General features: G+C 44.0%; 1 protein-coding gene across 9 annotated transcripts in view; it reads left to right on the forward strand.

Moving 5' to 3' along the window:
• The window catches only part of LOC101162124 (plexin-B1), a 112,425-nt gene that overhangs the window by 81,215 nt on the left and 11,092 nt on the right, over positions 1 to 20,118 (forward strand). For 6 of the 9 annotated variants that reach the window (XM_011476720.4, XM_011476718.4, XM_078949615.1 and 3 more), the window contains 23 exons: positions 2,927 to 3,055; positions 5,123 to 5,223; positions 5,305 to 5,437; positions 5,546 to 5,702; positions 6,069 to 6,177; positions 8,295 to 8,403; positions 8,591 to 9,295; positions 9,967 to 10,065; positions 10,338 to 10,460; positions 10,531 to 10,624; positions 10,698 to 10,867; positions 12,089 to 12,240; positions 12,323 to 12,431; positions 15,412 to 15,548; positions 15,651 to 15,824; positions 16,871 to 17,096; positions 17,169 to 17,411; positions 17,480 to 17,644; positions 17,723 to 17,871; positions 19,027 to 19,127; positions 19,215 to 19,432; positions 19,508 to 19,686; positions 19,847 to 19,913. In XM_011476720.4, the coding sequence (XP_011475022.2) occupies positions 2,927 to 3,055; positions 5,123 to 5,223; positions 5,305 to 5,437; positions 5,546 to 5,702; positions 6,069 to 6,177; positions 8,295 to 8,403; positions 8,591 to 9,295; positions 9,967 to 10,065; positions 10,338 to 10,460; positions 10,531 to 10,624; positions 10,698 to 10,867; positions 12,089 to 12,240; positions 12,323 to 12,431; positions 15,412 to 15,548; positions 15,651 to 15,824; positions 16,871 to 17,096; positions 17,169 to 17,411; positions 17,480 to 17,644; positions 17,723 to 17,871; positions 19,027 to 19,127; positions 19,215 to 19,432; positions 19,508 to 19,686; positions 19,847 to 19,913 (3,849 nt within the window). The remainder of the gene's footprint in view (positions 1 to 2,926; positions 3,056 to 5,122; positions 5,224 to 5,304; positions 5,438 to 5,545; positions 5,703 to 6,068; positions 6,178 to 8,294; positions 8,404 to 8,590; positions 9,296 to 9,966; positions 10,066 to 10,337; positions 10,461 to 10,530; positions 10,625 to 10,697; positions 10,868 to 12,088; positions 12,241 to 12,322; positions 12,432 to 15,411; positions 15,549 to 15,650; positions 15,825 to 16,870; positions 17,097 to 17,168; positions 17,412 to 17,479; positions 17,645 to 17,722; positions 17,872 to 19,026; positions 19,128 to 19,214; positions 19,433 to 19,507; positions 19,687 to 19,846; positions 19,914 to 20,118) is intronic. The other 3 variants (XM_078949617.1, XM_020704428.3, XM_078949616.1) reach the window with 1 other exon arrangement.

The raw sequence follows: 20,118 nt of genomic DNA on the forward strand, positions 1-20,118 counted from the left end.
GGTATGTTTTTTTTTAACCAGCCCTGTCAGTGCTGTTACTACCATATTGTTACTACCATATTATTGCTGTCGTGTTACTGCCTGTTACATCACAGGCACTGTTTGGAATAGAGCTGTGACAGTTTGGGATTTTTGATCACTGCTGTGATGAAGTCGGTGTCGTGGGATTTTAGATTTTTGGGACCAGCTTCCTGTTTGGACTGCCAGGGGAAAGGGGTCACACGCCAGTTCTCATACACAGTCAATGGGCGGGCCACAAGCTCCCGACTCTGGCTCCAAACTGTACGGCTGGAATAGCTCCAATTCTACTCACCATTTTTGTTGCACTGGTAATGTTAGGTTGGGGCTGTAAGAGGCTGTGAGCCAGAGAGAGAGCTCTCAGTATAGGGTGACAGAGGTGGGGTTACTCCGCCCCAACGGTCCCACTTACAACCCAGAGGCATCTTTCTGATGAACTCATGCCGCTCTGCTGAAGCTATGTTTAAGAAAAGACTCTGGTTTTTGGATTTTCACAATTCACACTCACAATTATAAGTCACAATTATAATTAAAAGAGATCAAGCAGGTTTTTTGTTAACGACCTTTTTCGTCAGAGCTAAGCTTTATTTTTAGTTTGAATTTTCGAGTTCCCTGGTTTCTTTGCTCTACAACAAAGACATGTTTATTATGTCCACTTTGCAGGAGCAGTTTTCCATTTTGAGCAGCACACTTGAGGGCTGTTTTACCAAGAATCAAGTGAGCAGATCAATACTACTCTCATGTTGGCAAATTCTTACAGAAACTAGTGCCCTGAAGGGACTTGTTCCATCCAAAGACCGCGAGCATTGGCCAAATTTGTTAACCAGGACTCTGCTTGAATGATTCCCTAAAGTCTTTGTTTTCCTAAAGCCTTTAATGAAATGCTCTGATCTTTACCCGATAATTTGGTTATCTGAACTAGCCTCTCATGGCTGCATTTCAATGAAAGGCCTATTTTTTTTTTGCATTCAGGCAAAAATGAGAAACTTCTGAGTTCAGAAGAATCACCTAAGAAAATAGTTTTTCCTACTTTAAGTCATAGTTTTTTGCATCTGAATGTGGTGATTTTTTTATGTTTACTTCTTTTTTAATTTTTATCTAGTGTCTGTGCCTAAATATTAGATGAGAATGCAATAAATGTGATATGCAAAACTATGTTTATTGCCTAAAGCATTCCAGAGTCTCCAATGATGCTCTGAGTGCATCCTCTTAGCGGGACGGCGGATTCTCCACTCTGCTGGCAGTGATCTCATTAGCTTGAAGTAACATGAGAGTTTGAAGGCCTGGGAATCACTCCAGCCAGAGGTGTCTTCCTCTGCTTCCTATTAGATTTGACTGCATGCTAATCTCATTCATGGCCACTTCTGCTGCAATCCTGTACAACGGTGATTTGATTTGCGTTGGAGTTGTAAACCGATGAAGGTGCTCGTTTTCCTTTTTTCGTCAGGATTACAGAAATGTGAGGCCTGCACATTTAAAAATGCATCATGTGACGCCTTCCCATCCGGTCACGGTAACATAAATCCATCCTGAAAGATGTTCCGTGTCTATTTTTTTCTTTTGTGTATATATAAGAGCAGACAGCAGGAGCTCAGCCATACTTTGTTTTAGTTCTACCTGATTTAATTGACACTTAAACACAGTTTATTTGATTTAGATGAAGAGCCTTTCTTATGAAAAGGGACACTTTTCAAAAAGTTGTTTATCTGGCATGTTTCCCAGAGAAACTTTTAAATGCCTTTATCGCCCTCACCTCCTGATGGCGGGGTTCCCCAAGGCTCAACTCTGGGTCCTGTGCTTTTCTGCTTATTTCGTTTTTCAGGCTTAAAACATGGACTGTAAATGAGAACTGGAGTGAGTGAGTGTGACGTCACCCAGCTCCTATGAAATAGTCAATTCAGACACAATTTTTTTCTCAATACAGATGCCACTATATTTTTGAGCCAGACATTGTCAGTGAGCAGCAATTGGTCCGAGTTGGCATGAGTCTCCATTTCTATGGCAACCACTCTCCAATCAAGAGTGAGCTTGCTAGAAGACCACACCCCTACCACTTGAAAGCCTATAATCTGCTTTAGCCGGGATAAGGACACTGACTTTGACCAAAGAATAACAATAATAAAGAAGAAAAGTGTTAAAATTAAAATAAACAAATCAATTATCAAATAGGATAAAAGCAATAATCTTTTCTAATCATATTAAAGCCCCTACACTTTGTTTCATGATGTGATTAAATTAAATGATTCCAGATGATTATCGATTATATAATTTGTAAAAATAATTTGCTGAAGTTATGTCATATAAATGTATTCTTATTTATACCTAATTTTTGATAATTGATCTGGATAGGTTATAAGAATGTCTGAAATAATGGTGTGTCTGCTTAGGCAATGATTTCATTTTTGTCATTTGATTTATTAATTTTTATGGATGTTTTATAGACCTGAATCTGTGTTGATAAAGTACAGACAGCTGATTATCAGTCCAGTTCTTATATACAGTCATTGGGTTAATTGCATTCAAAATGCACTAAAACTTTATTGACCAGAGATACTGAGGTCATCGTGAACGCCAGTTTTAAGCTTGATAAGGAGATAATGTTGCAGTTAGTTCCAGCGTGAATGCCCTTCTGCTCGTATCAGACGTCAACCTTTAATAAGCGACACATGCTTTTATTTTGACACGTTTGGAAGACTATTGGCTGCCTATCCTTCAGTGAAAAAAGATTGTCTGAGTCCACCTGAGACTGGCTTGGAACAGATCTTGGAAAGACCCCTTTCTGCCTTCTTTCTGTTTCTGATTGTCAATGAAATTACATATCCGTCCCGTTTTATTTTAGGTTTTCACTTTTTTTCAAAAATTAAATGAAACTTTTTTTTGAAAACCGCTTTCTGATTTTCTTGCTCAGGTGTACCTGGGAGAAGACGGTGCGGTGGAGGTTTACGAACACACCACCGTGCATCCCAACTCCCCCATCAGCAGTGACCTTCTACTGGACCTGAATGGATCCCACATCTACATCATGACCAAAACGGCAGTAAGTCCGTTCATGGTGATGCGGTCGCACAGACATGAGCGCTCGGAGGTCATTTATGTGATGCTTCGTGTTAGACACTGATGTATAAGCAGATGCTTTCGCTTCATTCAGTCACTCAAACCAGATGTCTCCATACACCAAACAGAATGTGAATTATCAATCATCGTCAGTCGATCTCGGGTTTGTCCGAGTGTTTTGGGGGCGGCTGTGAATCCTCCCGAGGATAAGAGGCGAAGAGGAGAAAAGGAAAAGAGAACGGCCAGCTGGCAGCTGAGGTCAGGAGTCACTCGCCCCGCTGAGACGGGCAAAGCAGGCAGCAGGATGTGTAAGGTCAGACGCAACAATGGTATTGATCAGCAGAAGTGGCCCCCATTGTCCCGGCACGCTCCCTGCAGAGAGTGTGGGTAGCTGTGGATGTTGATAAATGGATATGAGAGTGAGTTTCTCAACTGGTGTGGGGCTGAAGAGGAGCGGCGTTCACCTTAATCCAAACTCTGGTCACATTTAATGAAGTCATAAAAGCAAATGAAGCTCCATAATCCGCTGACAGACATGCTGAAGAGGTTTTTAGGACGTTAATATGTCAAAGTCAGATGTGAAAGCAATAAAAACGTACAAGTTACAGATTGCTAGAGAGTGCAGAGGAATATGCTGGCCGGAAAAAGATCCATTATCCACCCATGGAGAAAACCTGGAACAGGTGAAAACCTTCAGGACCACAAGGACTCATCCAGGAGGACATTGAAGAAGAAAATAAAAAAACTGGAAAGAGGTCACTTAACCCAGTCCAGGTCTGAGGTTAGGACTCTACAGTCAGAAAGAGACTTTCGGACAAAAATGGATCCAGGAGAGAGGTCAAGGAGGAATAAAGCTGGGAAAGAAGAACACAGAGAAACATCTGGATTTTCCACAAAACCTTTAGACACAGATTCTGATGAGTCAGAGCAGGAAATAACAGAGGAACAGTCAAAAATGGAGGAGGTAGTGTGATGGTCCGGGGCTGCTGACCAACTTTGGGACTTGAAGACGTTTTTATACTTTATAAAACCCAAAATTTACTTCTGCGTAGATAAAGAAACAAAGTTGGAGCTTGAAGTTTGAAAATTAACTTGATTCAGGTTCAGTGTTCATCATGTTGGAAACAAAACAATTCAGAAAATATTGTAAATGATGGCTTTTCAACAGATTCAAGTCCGATTTTCAGATGCTTTTGCTTGTTCTACTTGAGCAAAAATATTAACTGGATTTGATCTTTGTTGATCTTTATTTAGATAAAGTAAGACCAAATATTAGTATTTGTTTGTTCTGTCAGCGAGTCATGTCTACATGGTCCCTTCGCTTTATTGCCGTTTTCCTTTTTTTTGTTTTAGACAGCAATTTGTGTTCTGCCTCCTGATTGGCTGTAGACCATTGTCAATCAATCACCTCTGCTGTGTCTCCTATGCAGAATGTGTTCAGTTTGCGAAATCTAGATAAATCTTCAATCGGGAGCTCATCTGAGTTTTTTCATTTTTCATTTTTCTACGAAGGTTGGAACTTTCAGAGTTTAAACAAGAGAAACATTTTTCCCTTCAGAGGTCACCACAGCAAATCAGCTTCCCTGTCTTCTGCATCCTCTCCTCTTTAGACTGCTTATGAGATATGGTCTGAGTGGCCCCTCCCCCCTGGCGTTCCAAACAGGAAGCGGCTCTAAGAAGCCAAAATCCCATAGATTACGACAGAGAAATAAACAGCTGTTACTGTTACGTTTTATTGGTCAAGATTAGCATTCTTGCTCTGATACCTTTTTTAGACATCTCCTGGATAATCCTAATTTTTTTAATATTTTTTCTGTAATTCAAGTCATAAACTGGCCAATCAGGTGCCTGAATAAAAGTATGTTATCTCACGTCCAACGTTTAAAACGTCAATCAGGAGTGACAAGCTCACAGTGCCAATATGTACTTTAAATGCAGATTATTTAGAATTTATTTAAAAGATTTTTAATAAACAAAACACAGTTTAGAGCTGGTTTCTCACATAGAATCACGAAGGTTTTAACTACATTTTTTAACCTGTCGTTTGCAGTTGGAGAGGCGTCCAGTTGCTGAATGTGGTGATCACCTGGACTGTCAGTCCTGTCTGTCTGCCAGAGACCCGTACTGTGGTTGGTGTGTTCTGGAGGGCCGGTGGGTTGCTTTTACAGCTTCGTGCCTCTTTTTTTTTTTTTGCTTCTTCGTCTCTTTGTTTTTAACATTCTTCATTTGTAGGTGTGGCCAGCGATGGGAGTGCCAGCGAGGATCTGTGCACGGCCAGTGGTTGTGGAGTTTCAACCAGACACAGCAGTGCCTCAGCATCCAGCACCTGAACCTGTACAACATCAGCCTGGGGGAGATAACTGGTGTACGGGCGGGTTGCCTCATGCAGAACACACTGAGCTCTCACTGTTTTGCATTTGAAGCATCTGTTTTTAGGGCTAGGTCCTCAAACACGATGCGTTTTCTCCTTCAGGTGGCGGTCTCTGTAGACGGCCTCCCCAGCCTCAAACAAGGAGAAGCGTACTCCTGCTTCTTCCAGGACACAGAAACTCCGGCTCTGCCCATATCCTCTGGCGTGATTTGTTCGACTCCAGATGCAAGCAGTCTGCCCCCGATTGCCCCAGGAGATGGTGAGCGACCCAGCGGTCAGAGCTTCCACGGAGAAGGTCACGGAGTCCATGACAGTTTCCTGAGTTACCGGCAGATATCTGCAGACGTGACTCTGAGATGGTATTTTGGTTGGAGTGTTTGTGGAGTTTTTGATTCCATGGGGACTGTTTCCCATGTGAAAGCAAACCCAATTAATGCCATTGGTCAGTACTTATGTGGAGCACAAACAGAGAGCAGGTCACACTATCCAAAGCTGAAATGTTCTCTTGTTTCTGAGGATTTTTTATGTTTATGGACACAGATGTGTTTTTATAGATGAAAAAGAAGATCAAAGCTGGCAGTAATGTGATCACGTCCAGACGTTAAAGCTGCTGTCTCTGATGCAGACTTCGTCATGGTGACCCTGTCGCTGCGATTCATCAACGTGACCGTGGCAGAAACAGAGTTCACCTTCTTCAACTGCAGCCTGGTCCAGGAGCTGTCAGGACGCAGGCCGTAAGTTCACGCCGGCACTCATCACTCGGGATGAACCCCGTCTGGATTTGCAAATGCTTTTGGTGCCTAAACTGGGCTTGAACCAGTGCTTTACATATGAACCAGAAACACAACAATCCCCCCCATAAAAACCATTTACATTATTTTTCACACTATAAGGCACAACACCTCGCTGGGCAGTATCCTGCTTATTACTTGCACTCTGTACAAAAGAAATACATAAATCAATTATTAGTACTTTTAAGCTTGTTATTTTTGAAGCTTCCATCCTTTTTCACAAGAAGTGCATTATTCGATTCGTAGTATGTGGTGTTGTCATGGTAACAGCTACAGGGCCTGCAGTAGCTGGCGTATGAGGACTAACCAGCGGAGTAGAGTAGTTTATTTGCTGAACGTTATGACAATTGATCCAAAGCTCCATTTCAGAGGGAAAGTTCTCCTCTTATGAAGCAAAATTTCTATTTAAAGAAACAAAGTCCACAAGTAGTTTCCTAGGCTACGACCACACTGCAGGCTGAAACGACCCAATTCTGATTTTTTTGTCCCTATGCGACCTGTATATGATCTTTTCACGACAGTCTGAACGACACAGATCCGATCTTTTCAAATGCGACTCAGGCCACTTTGGTATGCGGTCCTGAAACCGATACGTATTTGATTTTTTTTAAATGTGACCTTCGTCTGACTGGCCAGGCCACATGAATCCGACCCGTACGTCACTGATACGCTACAAACGTCATCATTCTGCGTTGAAGTAGGCGGGAACGGGAACATAAGCATCAACTATGCTGGATGATGCTGCTGAGACCAGTCAGTGGAAGGGAAGCGAGGTCACCGATTGGATTAATATTTGGGGTGACAGCTCTATTCAGACCAAACTCCAGGGCTCTTATCGCAACCGGGCGGTTTTTGAAAACATTTCTGGCGAAATGGCCGAGCGAGGTGTTGAACCTTTCAGGGATGACTTTTTTTTCCTTTCCGACCGTGGTCAGAAGCGCGGGGGAGACATTCTCCAGGGCCGAAGGCGGATCCTCGTCCCGGGTTCACTTCCCCGTTCGGACCCTCAGATTCTCCAGAGCGGGTTAATAAAGAGTCATTAGCATTTATTCGGGGGGAAACCTTCTTTTATTATCGTTCTCCTTCCTCCGTAACACTCAACATGAATGTGCGCCCCCACTGCCCCTCTAATTCCCTCCTGCGCTGAAGGCGCTCTCTCACACACGCGCTGCACCGCCACATACACATCCCCATTCCACTACAGTGGGTACAGATGATCCCGGCTCCAATGCCTTCTCAAAATGAGAAGATTGTAATTGTGCTGGCTCATTCGTGAAAATGAATTTAATAATGCAAAAAGAGCTCCACTGTTGACAACACTGTTGTTGAATTCCATTGTTAACGTTAGCTACGTCTGCAAACAACGAGTGACGTCGTTCAACGTTGAGTACTCTTCTGCTCATGCGGGTCACTTCTGGGTCATTTCTGAGATCAGGGAGATCACAGAAGTTCGCATTTAATTGGAAATGTGAACGGCCTTGCAAAAAAAATCGAATTTATTCAAAAAATCGGAATTGGGCATTAAGCCCTGCAGTGTGAACGTAGCCTTAGATCCCTTTGATTGAAAAACATATCCATCCTTATCTCTCATCATTGAATGTGGATCTGACAATTTAATAATAAAAATATTTACACTTATTCGATTTGTAACAATAAATATTGCTCTGGTTACCAACTGGCATTTAGGCCAGAGCAATAATAAAGAACATTCAGGCTATGTGAGCAGAACCTCTTTCTTTAGGTGTCCGTTCCACCTTTTTAATGAAAACTTTGTAGATCCGAGTATTCATCCAGATTATGGTATGAACCGCATTAATAGTGCTACTATGTACAGTCACAGTTATAAATGGTGTTTGTCCAAATGGGGGGGGGGGTGGAGAACTCTGCTTCCTGATCTTCTCCCTGGTTATTTAGAGGTTTTGATTGTTAATAAAACCATAATAATATAAATTCTACAGACTTTGTCTAAGAAAACCAGACTGTACCCCAAAACCCTTCCAGCCGTCAACGTGACTTAGCTTTTTTAAGAAGAGAATGTTTTGTCTGCTTCTCTCTGCTAGATGCCAAGGATGCATCAGCAGCCGATGGGGCTGCAACTGGTGCATCCACGAGCACGTCTGCACACACGAACGCAGCTGCAGCCGCGGAGTCACCATCTACAACAGACACGTGAGTGAGAAGGTCTTCATCGCCACAATCAGAGCATCATCAACACCTTTTTTTGAGACATTTTCCATTTGGTTTTCCTTCTCAGTTTTACTTCTGCGCTCATGTTTTTGTTATTTTATCCTAATATTTTCTTTTCTTTCTTTTCTCCCCTTTCTTTTTTTATTTACGCCTTTTGTTCTTCATCAAGTATAAAACACAAACACCCACCATCCCTCCACCCACCACTAAACCTCCTCCATCACCTCTTTCTGTTCTCACGGCTCCAACAACACCACCACCAGGGGGCGCTATAATAACTAAACCCCCCCTCACCGAGACGCCTACCCTTATTGCCACTACAAATGCACCACCCCTCCCCTCGTCCCCTCCCCCCAGCTCCTCTAGTACCTCCCCTTTCGCCAGGACCTCCACCCAGTCCACCACCCTGCTCAGTGATGTCATCACCACCACCGCTGAGGTTTCTGATGCTGAGGGAGCAACAGAAGGAGCTGGCGGCTCCTCAGAAAGAGACTCAAACATCCCAACTGTGACAGATGAGACTCCCCGCACTACATTACCCAGCAGTACTAGCAGCCACAACGAGTCTCTCTTAAAATTTCCAGAGCCCTCTTCTTCTGCCATAAGCTCAACCACTGCCAGAGAAGCTGCTCCTTTGACCCTCCCATCCAACTGTCAAGACGAGGAGAGCTCTCCTCTCTCCTCCCACCAGGAGGATGTCTCACCGCCGCCGTCGAACGGATGGCAGGAGACAGAAGGACCGGCCGCGGTGGAGATGGCTGCATCTGTTAAGCATTCGTTGGTCTTCACGCCATCACCTGAAACGGGGTCTCACCTTGACCCTGGACCTGCAGCGCCTGTGCAGTCGGATTCTCCGTCTGCGCTCTTTGTTCCGGTGAGTGCAGAGGAGCTGCACTCTGTGGGTCTCATGAAGGGCTTCAGAACAAAGGGGGTCGATGTGGAGGGAAAGCCACACCCCTAAAAATCCAAAACAGACGGATGCGGAAGGTGGATGCGAAATCTCCTCAAAACAGTGCTCTTAATTCTGGTTTAAAAACCAAAAGATGGTTGGTTTAAACGCAGATTCTGGGCTTTCTTGTGTTTTACACTCCTCCAGTTCACTTACCGCGTTCTGTAAGGGCTCCTTACCCACAAATCTCAGCACGAATGACACCAAATCAATGCAATCTCAGATGTGAGGATGCAGCTGGGTAATTGAAAGCTTTAACCCGACAGGTTTTATGCAGTCATCCACCCTCTGCATATTATCCTGGTCGCCTCATTTTATTGCTGCTGCCAAGACATTTTGCCAACTCGGCACTTCTCCTGAAAGCTCGGATCAACCGCCTCCACATCTGCATCGCCATCTTGACCTGCATGTTCTGTGTTTTATCAATGGAAAGGGTTTTTGTTTTTCTTCAGAAGTTCATTCCCTTTTTTTTGTTTTGTTTTGTTTCTTCATGTTGATTTTTTTTTTAAACTGTTCATTTTTGCATCAGCAGCACTTTTCTGCCTTCAAAATAAAAGCTCCATCAGAATGACCGTACAGATCTGTCTTTGCATCAGGAATGCCCGTGTGTGGAAAAGGTCCAGGATTCCTCTCTCCTCCCCGTCAACGTGGAGAGGAAAATCCGGCTGGTGGGCCAGCACCTCAACCTGTTCCAGGTATTTGTGAGAAATATTCATCGATTCAGACCAATGGAATTAAATCTGAATTAAAGTAAAATGAAAACAAAATCGAATCTGCAGCACAAAAGCTGAATAAAAACAGCTTAAAAAGAAAATAAAAGCTGAGCAGACCGTGAAGGCAGCAGGTGCAGGAAGTGTGAAAGAGCTGCTGGGTGGTCGTCTCAGCGTGCCGCAGCTTAGAGCCCGCTCAGCCGCTGGAACAAAGTTCAGGAACCATTACCATAACTGTGTGTGCCGCTCCCATTCAGGATGACAGTATGGACTACGAGTGTGTGTTGGACATTGAGAATCAGTCGGTGGTGGTGGAGGCCGCGGTGGAGCAGGATGTCTCCCAGCCGTCCATCTTCATCATCACCTGTCTTCCTCACCAGGTCAGAAACGCTCAAAGTTTGTGGTAACGGGGCATATTCCGTTATCCCTTACCTTTCTTCTTTGTTGCAGTACGATTATTTCCTCTCCGTTGAGGAATACCTGGCCACCATCAACGTGAGGAGGAAGAACAACTTCCTCATCGACAGCGCGGAGGATCTGTACGGTAAGTTTTCCCTCCAAAGCAGCTGTCTGTGTGTTTTTGTGAGAAGCTAGGTCCTCAAACCTTTCTGCTTCAGTTACTCTCTTCAACTGCTCGGTGGGACGGTCCGACTGCAGCCGATGTCGCACCGCCGACTCCAAGTACGGCTGCGTTTGGTGCGGCGGCGCCGGAAGCTCTCGCTGCGTGTTTCAGGACTCCTGCACGGATGAGATCAAGCACAGCTGTCCCGCTCCGGTCATTCACTTTGTGAGAACACCCGTCTTCCTTCCTTCGTTTTAACGGCTGTGTGTGATGTGGATTCTCACTAAACGTACCGTGAGACCGTTTAGAACGACACTCTGCTCCAGATTCATTTAAAAAAAAACGCTAAGCTGTGAGATATTTTCACACCAAAAAGCCAATGGACCTGTAAAAACTGCATTTTTGACACGTTAGTGGAGGTGGAAGCTGCATTATCAGATGCGCACAAAAAGCAGCAGAAGAGGGAAAAACCGAGGAGTAAAAGAGAATTCTAGATTTAGAAAAAAGCAGAATGTACTAAGGCTTCCAAATTAGGTTTTATGAATAGATGCTCAGAAACTGTCAGCTCTTAGAGACTTCCTTTTAGTCTGACGTTAACCAAAAATGCTCCTAAATTTGATCTGCGCCATCTAGTCTGTTACACAGATCAATACATTTGATCAAAGTTTTTCTAAACGTCCTGCTTAAGGTCTTTGGATGCTAACACAGTTTGATCTAAGAGTCATTTTTAGAACCAGTTCTGTGTCCTTTTGAGCAAAGCCTACTGACTGTATTTATTATCTACTTTATTCGATTCTATATGTTTATTGTATTTCAGAGGCCGAATAAATGATCCAATGGACAGAGAGCAATTTAGATTTTCTTGTACTTGAGACATAGACAATAATAAATCGAATCTAGTCTAGTCCCGTCCCGTCTAATTTATTCTAGTCTATCCAAATTATTTAGTCAAGTCTATCTAAATAATGTAATCTAGTCTATCTAGTTTAATCTAATCACGTAGGAAAGGACTGGTTTTATGTGGATGGTATTCTGTGGTCAGACGTGTACAAACGAGACGTTCTGGTTGGTAATCGCCAACGCCGTGTCCTCCGGGCCAAAGAGAAGGAAGACTTTCCAGCATTTCAGCATCTTCAGAGGCAGGAAACTCCAACCCAGTGCCATGTCACCATGGTAACCATGGACCTGTCCCACCAAACCTCAGCCTGCAGCATCTCGTTTAAAAAAAGGGCTAATTTCCTGCAGAAAACTGAAGAAAATCCCTTTTATAATCTTTTCATGGCGTCTATGAAAACCGACTTGTGTGATGTCATTTACGTTTCTGTTTCTCCCGGTTGTATCAGCAGCATCTTCGATCCAGATGTTTGCAGTGGTCTTGAATCCTTTGGTGATCGAAGCTTTCGGACCTTTCGAACGGCTCAGGCATGCCTGCTCTCTGTGTTTCAGCTGGACCCCGTTTCAGGCCCCGTGGAGGGGGGCACGGTGGTGACCATCTCAGGATCAAACCTCGGGCAGAGAGCCCAGGACGTCCAAAGCTCGGTCACCGTGGCCGGAGTGCCGTGCAGCGTCATCCTCAGCAGATATGAAGTGTCTTCAAGGTAAGCTGCCCGTCACGCGAGTTCTGAAGAGCGACGCCAGAACCCGCCGCCGCCTCACGGTTTGGCACCATGCTCCTGTCAGGATAGTGTGTGAAACGTCCAGCAGCGAGGAGGAGAGGAGGGGCCACGCCTCCGTGGAAGTGAGGGGAGGAGGAGGACTGGGTGTGTCGGCGCAGATCTTCAGCTTCCAGGTAAACCCTTCAAAGAAGTGATGGTAGAAAGTCTCTCAGAGTTCATTATTACCCAAAATCAAACTTTACAACCTTTCATTCAGTGTCTGGGAACATTTTTTTCTAAACCTCCCGTTTGCAGAAGTATTTACTCCCCTGCTGAATCACGAATGAACTGAGAACTAGTTCTGAATCCAAAATAGGTTACTTAAAAAAAAAAAAGACGGGTCTAAAAAAAGACGGAAAGCATCGCTGACCGACCAAAACAAATCTAAGAAGATAAAAAGAACTGGAGCCACAAAGCAGAGGAACATGGAGAGAAGAGCAGGCCTCCCTGGACAAAAGTCAAGAAGAGACAAAAATAGATCCATGGGAGAGTTCAAGAAGAAAGACGCTGCTAAGCAACAAGAACAGAGAAACATCTGGATTGTCGGACAGATTAAGACTTTTGCTAACGCTCACAAAGGGAAGTTCCTTATTCATAAATGTAACAAACGTAAAATGCATCTGCTGCTGTGCATTAGTGGACATTATACCATGGTCCAGGTGAATTCTCAATTCTGATTGGCTGCTGGGTGTGCATAAAGCAGCGATAATCCACAGTGAGAACCGCACGCCTAAAAAAGTAGTTCCGGTCACATAGCTTAAATGTTCTGCATCACTGCGTTGGCTTCTCAAAAACAAACTTTTGCTTCATAACAAGTGGAAAGAGGGGAACCTTCTCTCTGAACTGATGCTTTATTTAACCCATCAGCATATGGATCAGTATCTTTTGCCGCTGCACTCAAGGTCCATTCAAGGCGCGTTGTCATGGTAACGGGACAACAAGTAGTCCGCTTTTTGTGAACAAGCGATCCAAACCAAACGACAAGAATAAAGTACTGTAAACGGATGAAATATGTATTTCTTTTGTGAGTGACTATGGTATAAGCAGGTTAATGGCCTTCATGGTGTGCATTATCAGAAATTAACGCACTTCACAAACGAAGGCTTCAGGCTTCCAGAGCTTGCGTTCATTTCTGATAATGCACACCACGAAGGGCATTAACCCTTTCTGAATCTGCTTCTGAAGAGCAAAATGGCAGCAGAACGCGTCCATGCAGACAGTAAAAGATTTTCAAAACAAAAGTCGTCTCTCAGGGATTTTCTGCCTGTTTCAAAGGCTGCTTTGAAATCCTCGGTGTTTCTCACTGAGCGGGGTTTGAACTGCACACACACACACATGTACGCACACACACATACAAACGTGCACACTCACTGACTCAGTCAGGTGTGGACTGCAGCATGTATTTGTGGTATTTTAATGAAAATCAAAACCAAAGTATTTCTTCACATCAGAATAAAGCCAGGTTTCTATTTGTGTTTCTACTTTGAGCTCTGTTCATATGTTCTATATTTTATTAGAGTGTGTGTGTGTGTGTGTGGGGGGGGGGGGGCATTCAGCAGCAGCAGTCACAAGGACCAGATTGACCAAATTTCTGCGCCTTTGAGTGAAAATTTTGCCCCCACCACATGCACGACAAGTCCCCAAAACGTGCACGCGCCCAGGACCCGGCAAAAAAGTATATTTCGACATAGCAAACGACACCCCCACCCCTCTGAGACGATGACATCACAGCGAGCGATACTGTAAAAGATAAAATGAATGGACTGAAATCGCTTATGGAGCCACAAGAATTCATTCAGTAACAAAACCAAAACACACGCACCTGGGATATCCAAACGATGTTTTAAAATTATTAGTTTGATATTTGGTGATTTTCGTGTTTTTTGACAATATGGGTAAACTACATTTTAGTTTTTGCGATTTTCACGAAATTTCACACAGATGCCACCAGCTGAGTCTACAAACACCACGGACGTTTCTTTGACCTTTGGCCTTGGAAAGAAAGAAAAAAGAAAACTTGTCCTAGGGATTTTTATCGATCATCTCGATCAAAGGCGAATTAGAAGTTATAGATTTAAAAAGTTATGAATGTCATGATGCAGAAAGTTATGAAAAACGTAGTAAATTTACAAGAAAAAAGTTATTCTTTTTCGAAACAATGGCTGGTTATGCAAGCCCTCATCCACATTATCCAGCCTCCGTTCCTCTGGAAAGACCTGCTAAATCTTTTCCTTATACTTATAATAATGATGACTCACTAAAAGTCTAAGTCTGATATGACTGATTATTGAGCACTGTTAACTTAATTATTTGGGGGTAACCACAATTTATACTCATAAGACAGATTTTCTATACTTTAACTTAAAGGATTTTGGGTACACCTTTATAGTTTAGGGTCACTTAATTAGCTCGGATTTAATTTGATTTTGTTAATTTTTTGTTTTCTTAAATCACTGCTGGCATTAAACTACCTACTACAATTGCTGCATTGAGATGATTTATTTTGAAAATAAGTCAAAAGTTTTATAAACTATTTCATATTTGGAAAAAGGTCCGTTTTCTCTTATTTATGTTCTTAATTCATGCCAAAAAAAACAACAGTTAATTTATATTTGTCATAATAGTAACAAAAACATGAACACAAATCAGTATCTTATTTTTTTTTAGGGTGACTTTAGACCTTGTGGCTCCAACTGAGTTGCTGTCAGTGAGAAATGGACTTGAACGTGTTTTTTTAAGTGTTGAAGGCTGCAGACCCCTGCAGCAGGGGAATGCACCACAAACAGAAATGAGGCAAAAATGCAGCTTTAATTTTTGGACAAATGACAGTTTGGGTCTCTATAGCTCCCTCTAGTGGCTTCTTTCGGCTCATCCTCCCTTCCTCCTGGTGAAAGAATGAACTCTTCATCACAGGAGGAGCAGCAGAGGTCCGCGGTTCTGACAGGAGCCCGAGTTCAGTGGAGCAAACAACGATCAGGCCCTGACCCCTTTTTTCCCAGCATGCACTGCTGGTCGTTTTATCTTCTAGCAAATCATCCTTTCAGAATCCGACTATTGATTCCTCTTTTTGTTGTTAGAGCGCTGCTGTAAATCTCTATTCCTCTTCCTCTCCAGGACCCCGTGCTCAGCAGTATTTACCCCCAGAGGGGGCCAAAAGCGGGGGGGTCATACCTCACTATCAGAGGTCGCAGGTTGAGGACCGGACACCCGAGTGAAGTCAGCGTCCTCATCGGGGGCGTGCCCTGCCTGGTGTAAGTGTCCCAAAAGGGGCGGGGTTTGTGCCAGGGCAGTAAGAGTTGTTAAAGTGAACAAAAAAGACGGATTTGCGTGAGAAGAAACGTTCCTCTGCCCAGGCTCGACATCCAGGACGACCTCATCAACTGCCTGAGCCGGGGCAGCAACAGGACCGGGATGCACAACATCACCGTGCGCTTCGGGGGAGCAGAGCGCCACCTTCAGGGGATCATGTACCGTTACACCCCCAACCCCAACATCACCGACGCCAAACCGTCCAGAAGCTTCCTCAGGTCAGTGTCTCCATAAAATCCTCAGAAATGAAGCTGCTGGGACTTTAATGAAGAAAAACGTCAACTGTCCGCTACTTGAAGAAAAAAAATCAGTACAAATATATAATATAAATGTATATATTTTCCTTCTGTCAAATATGCTTTAGTTCAGATTAATCAAGAATTGTTGTTCATATTTTTTGTGCAGCGATAAAGTTTAAAGTTTAAACTTTATTTGCGTTGGTTTAAACAGAAAATATTCAAGAAGTTCATATCTAAAAACAATTTATTCTTATTAAAATACATTTTTTTTAGTTTTTGACTTAGAAAAAAAAATATTTTAAAAAATAGATGTATATAATTTAAAAAAAATTATTATAACAGTGGAGGAAATGTAACTTTTAGCACAACTTCCAAAAACCTGCATCGTTTTCTAGTTTCTGCAGAGCAGCAGGAGTTCTTCAGAAATTCACCTCTGGGTTGGGGGGTGGGACCGTTTGTACGGAGCAAAACCATCCCCACTTCCCATCACCCGTCATTTACACGCTCTCCCACTAGCTGACAGCCCCTCACAAACCTATTAAACCAAAAAATGTCAGTAATACAATTTCGAGCCTAATTTCCTTATTAAAAAATGTTAAAAACACCAAAGATACAAATAAAGATTTAGTCTTTCATTTGAACTATTTGAAGTGTAACACAATCATATTTTGTGATTTACTGAAATGATGTTTACTTTTATTAGAGTTTGTGTTAAACATTTCCACTTTTTGCTGAGTTTGCTCCTCTGCAGAATCCAATAATGGTGATGAATGTTCAGCCAAACTTCAGTTTTTCCAACTTTGGTTTACGCTGCCCTCTTCGGGACATATGTGGCATCTCTCAAGATTTATGTATTTTTGCCGTTTTCCTCTAAATATCTATAAAATATTTCCTAAAAGACTTTGACTGTCAGGAGTTCTGGTGTTTAAAAGGTTTATGCTCCTTTGAACCGTTTAGAAACCGGTGAAGACCTTTTCCCTTTTGCTTTGTGACGTTAACAAGGTCCTCTCTGCTTTCCTCTGCAGAGGCGGCAGAATCATTCGAGTCTCTGGTCAGAACCTGGATGTGGTCCAGGAGCCGAAAATGAGGGTAACCCTCAGTCCCCCAGATGCTCTTCCTCCCAGAAGGAGGAAGAGGAGCGACAGCAGGAGGATCCTCGGAGGGCGGGAGGAGCGGAGTCCGCTGAAGAGATGGAGGCGGATCGTTCCGGAGGCGGGCTGCCCAGACGGGGCGCTCTGTCACGTCAAACAGGTGAGAGATGTGATGCTGGTTTTCTTCTACGCCTTCTCCTCGGCGCTCCTGATAACCATTTGTCGTCTGTAGTACGAATCTCGCTGCACAGTGAACAGCTCCTCCCTCATCCTGTGCCCGACCCCCGCCGTGGGGCCGGAGGCTCAGGGAGCCAGGGTGAAGGTTCACTTCCTGCTGGACAGCCTCCATTTTGACTTCAGCACTGTAGGCAACGGAGCGTTCAGCTATGAGCCCGACCCGAAGCTCCACCCGCTCAACCAGAACGACCAGAGCAAACCGTACCACCACAAACCGGGCAGCATCATCTCCGTGGAGGTGAGTCGTAGCCCTTTCTGCGGGTTCTGCGGCTGGCGAGAGTCTGACGGGGTTCTGCTCCTCCTCAGGGAGAGTTCCTGGATCTGGCCATGTTCAAGCACGAGGTGGAGGCTCGGATCGGCGACGGCCTGTGTGTGGTGAAAACCCTGACCCACAACCACTTGTACTGCGAACCTCCGGCCCATCAGCCCAGCAGGAAGCAGGACGGCATGGACAGCCTGCCGGAGTTCACCGTGAGCTGAGGCAGAGGAGGGAACACCTTCACACCTCCTCTCTGCTAAAAGCGCTGATGAAGACTGTGTGTGTTTCAGGTGAAGATGGGAAACCTGAACTTCTCCCTGGGCAGAGTTCAGTACGACACCCAGCCTCAGTCCACGTTTCCTCTGGAGGCTCAGGTGGGAGTGGGGGTGGGAGCGTCCATCGTGGCTCTGATTGTCCTCATCATCGTCCTCATCTACAGGTAAACCTGGAGGCCCTGCAGCTCTGAGTTCATACTTTGATCTTCTGTCATCCAGTTCTTGAATCGAATTGTTTTTAAGATTTATTATATATTTTTAAGGGACCCTTTTCATATTTTTGGAAGTTTCTTTAACCGTTTAAGGCGTTAGCCAGCAAACGAACATTTGTTTTTTCTAACAGCTGTAACTCTGACCGTTTACACAACCAACGTAATTCTGCGGAGAAAAGCAGCTTTCACCAAACGTAAAATGTCGCATAGCCTAAAGTAACGTAACAAACATAACTAGCATAATATAAACTATTGTTAAATGTTGCATAGCCTAAAGTAACGTCACTGTAACCTTATGTAGACTTGAAGGGTTTGACAGTGTTGCATATGCTGAGGGGACGTAAACTATTATAAAATGTTGCAGATTGGCACAAAGCTGCTTTTCTCAGCATTCTGAATCTGTTACATTAATGTTGCATAAACAGTTAAAATAATAAATGATTCACTGCATGGCAACAAGAGTTTACCTGTTTCTGCCATCTCAGAATGTCTGTTTTTGAGTTTTGTTTCTTGATTTAATGGAGAAATCATTTTTATAGTAGAACTCTCTGACGTTAGGATTTCTTTTCGGGAGCACCTTTACATTAGTGAAGCTTTCATGTTAATATTAAAGGATATATACATGTTTATATGGCTGCTTTTCACTTCATTAAGATTATTTGGTGTTTTATTTAGCATATTAAGTTTGTGTTATCAAAAATGTACTCATGAAAGGTGATTTTACAGCACTAGCTGTGATTTTATTGTTAGTCAGCCTTTTTTTCTGCTGCTTTGCGCTTTACTCAGCCGCTTTAACATGCAGCCTTTAACTGAGCTTTGTCTGTAAACGGTGTGGCATATTTCTGAACAAAATGCTTTAGCATCACTCAGCTTGGAATCAGAATCTGACAAACAACAAGTTTTAATTGAGTTTAGATCGAAATAGCGAGAGCTCTCTAGATGTGATGCATAAATGTGTTTGTTAGGTGCGTGTAAAACAACAACAGAAGTATATTTTTTGGACCAAACCAGAACAGAACACAGATCCCACCCTTTATGGTTCTCTTCTTAAAAAACGGTTGGACCGCCCTGCTTTAAGCTTGTCTTTGCATCTTCACCACCTGTCAGGAGGAAGAGCAAACAGGCCATGAGAGACTACAAGAAGGTGCAGATCCAGCTGGAGAACCTGGAGACCAGCGTTAGGGACCGCTGCAAGAAGGAGTTCACAGGTGCTCACCTGAAGAAGAAGAAGTGGTTAAAAATGAAGGACTTACTTCTCGCAGTTTGTTCAACAAAGGTTTTTATTTTTTATTCAGACCTGATGACGGAGATGATGGACATGTCCAGCGACTTGGTCGGTTCAGGGATCCCCTTCCTGGACTACAGAGCGTACGCAGAGCGCATCTTCTTCCCGGGCCACCAGGAGTCGCCCTTGAGACGAGATCTAGACATCCCAGAAAGCCGGCGGCAGACCGTGGAGCAGGGCCTGGTCCAGCTCTCCAACCTGCTCAACAGCAAACTCTTCCTCATCAAGGTCAGTTTCCATTTCCAGGATGGAGTTGAGGATTTTTTTTAGCAGCTCTGCTTCACATCTTCTCCGCTGCTCCAGTTCATTCACACTCTGGAGGCCCAGCGCACCTTTTCCCCCCGAGACCGGGCCTACGTGGCATCGCTGCTCACTGTGGCCCTGCACGGCAAGCTGGAGTACTTCACAGACATCCTGAAGACGCTGCTGAACGATCTGGTGGAACAATACGTGGCCAAGAACCCCAAGCTGATGCTGAGAAGGTGAAGCAGCTTTTGGGCTCATGCTGGGAAGCAGTGGGACAGTTGGAGCCACACACAAACATTTTTGTTCAGGAGAAAGTCTTATTTTTGAAAAACTACTGGCTTCTGTTCCCCCCCATCCGACTCTTTCCGTTTATATTCTTGTAATTGTAACCTGCAGAACTGAGTCTGTGGTTGAGAAGCTTTTGACCAACTGGATGTCCATCTGTCTCTACACGTTTCTGAGGGTGAGTAACAACAACTTGACCTGCCTGCCTTTCAGGGTCTGAGTTGCTTAGACGCTTTATTTTGTGTGTGCGCTGCACGTTTTCTGCACCCGACGCCATAATCAGAGGAGTTTGAGGTGATCATCTGCCCCCTGGAGCGTGCCGAGGCCATGATGGCCGAGGCTGCCTTCATTCTGGGGAAATTTATCCAAAAGATGTAGAGACA

The sequence above is a fragment of the Oryzias latipes genome, chromosome 7, assembly GCF_053564925.1.
Source record: "Oryzias latipes strain Hd-rR chromosome 7, Olatipes_Hd-rR_3.1".
Classification (NCBI taxonomy): Eukaryota; Metazoa; Chordata; class Actinopteri; order Beloniformes; family Adrianichthyidae; genus Oryzias; species Oryzias latipes.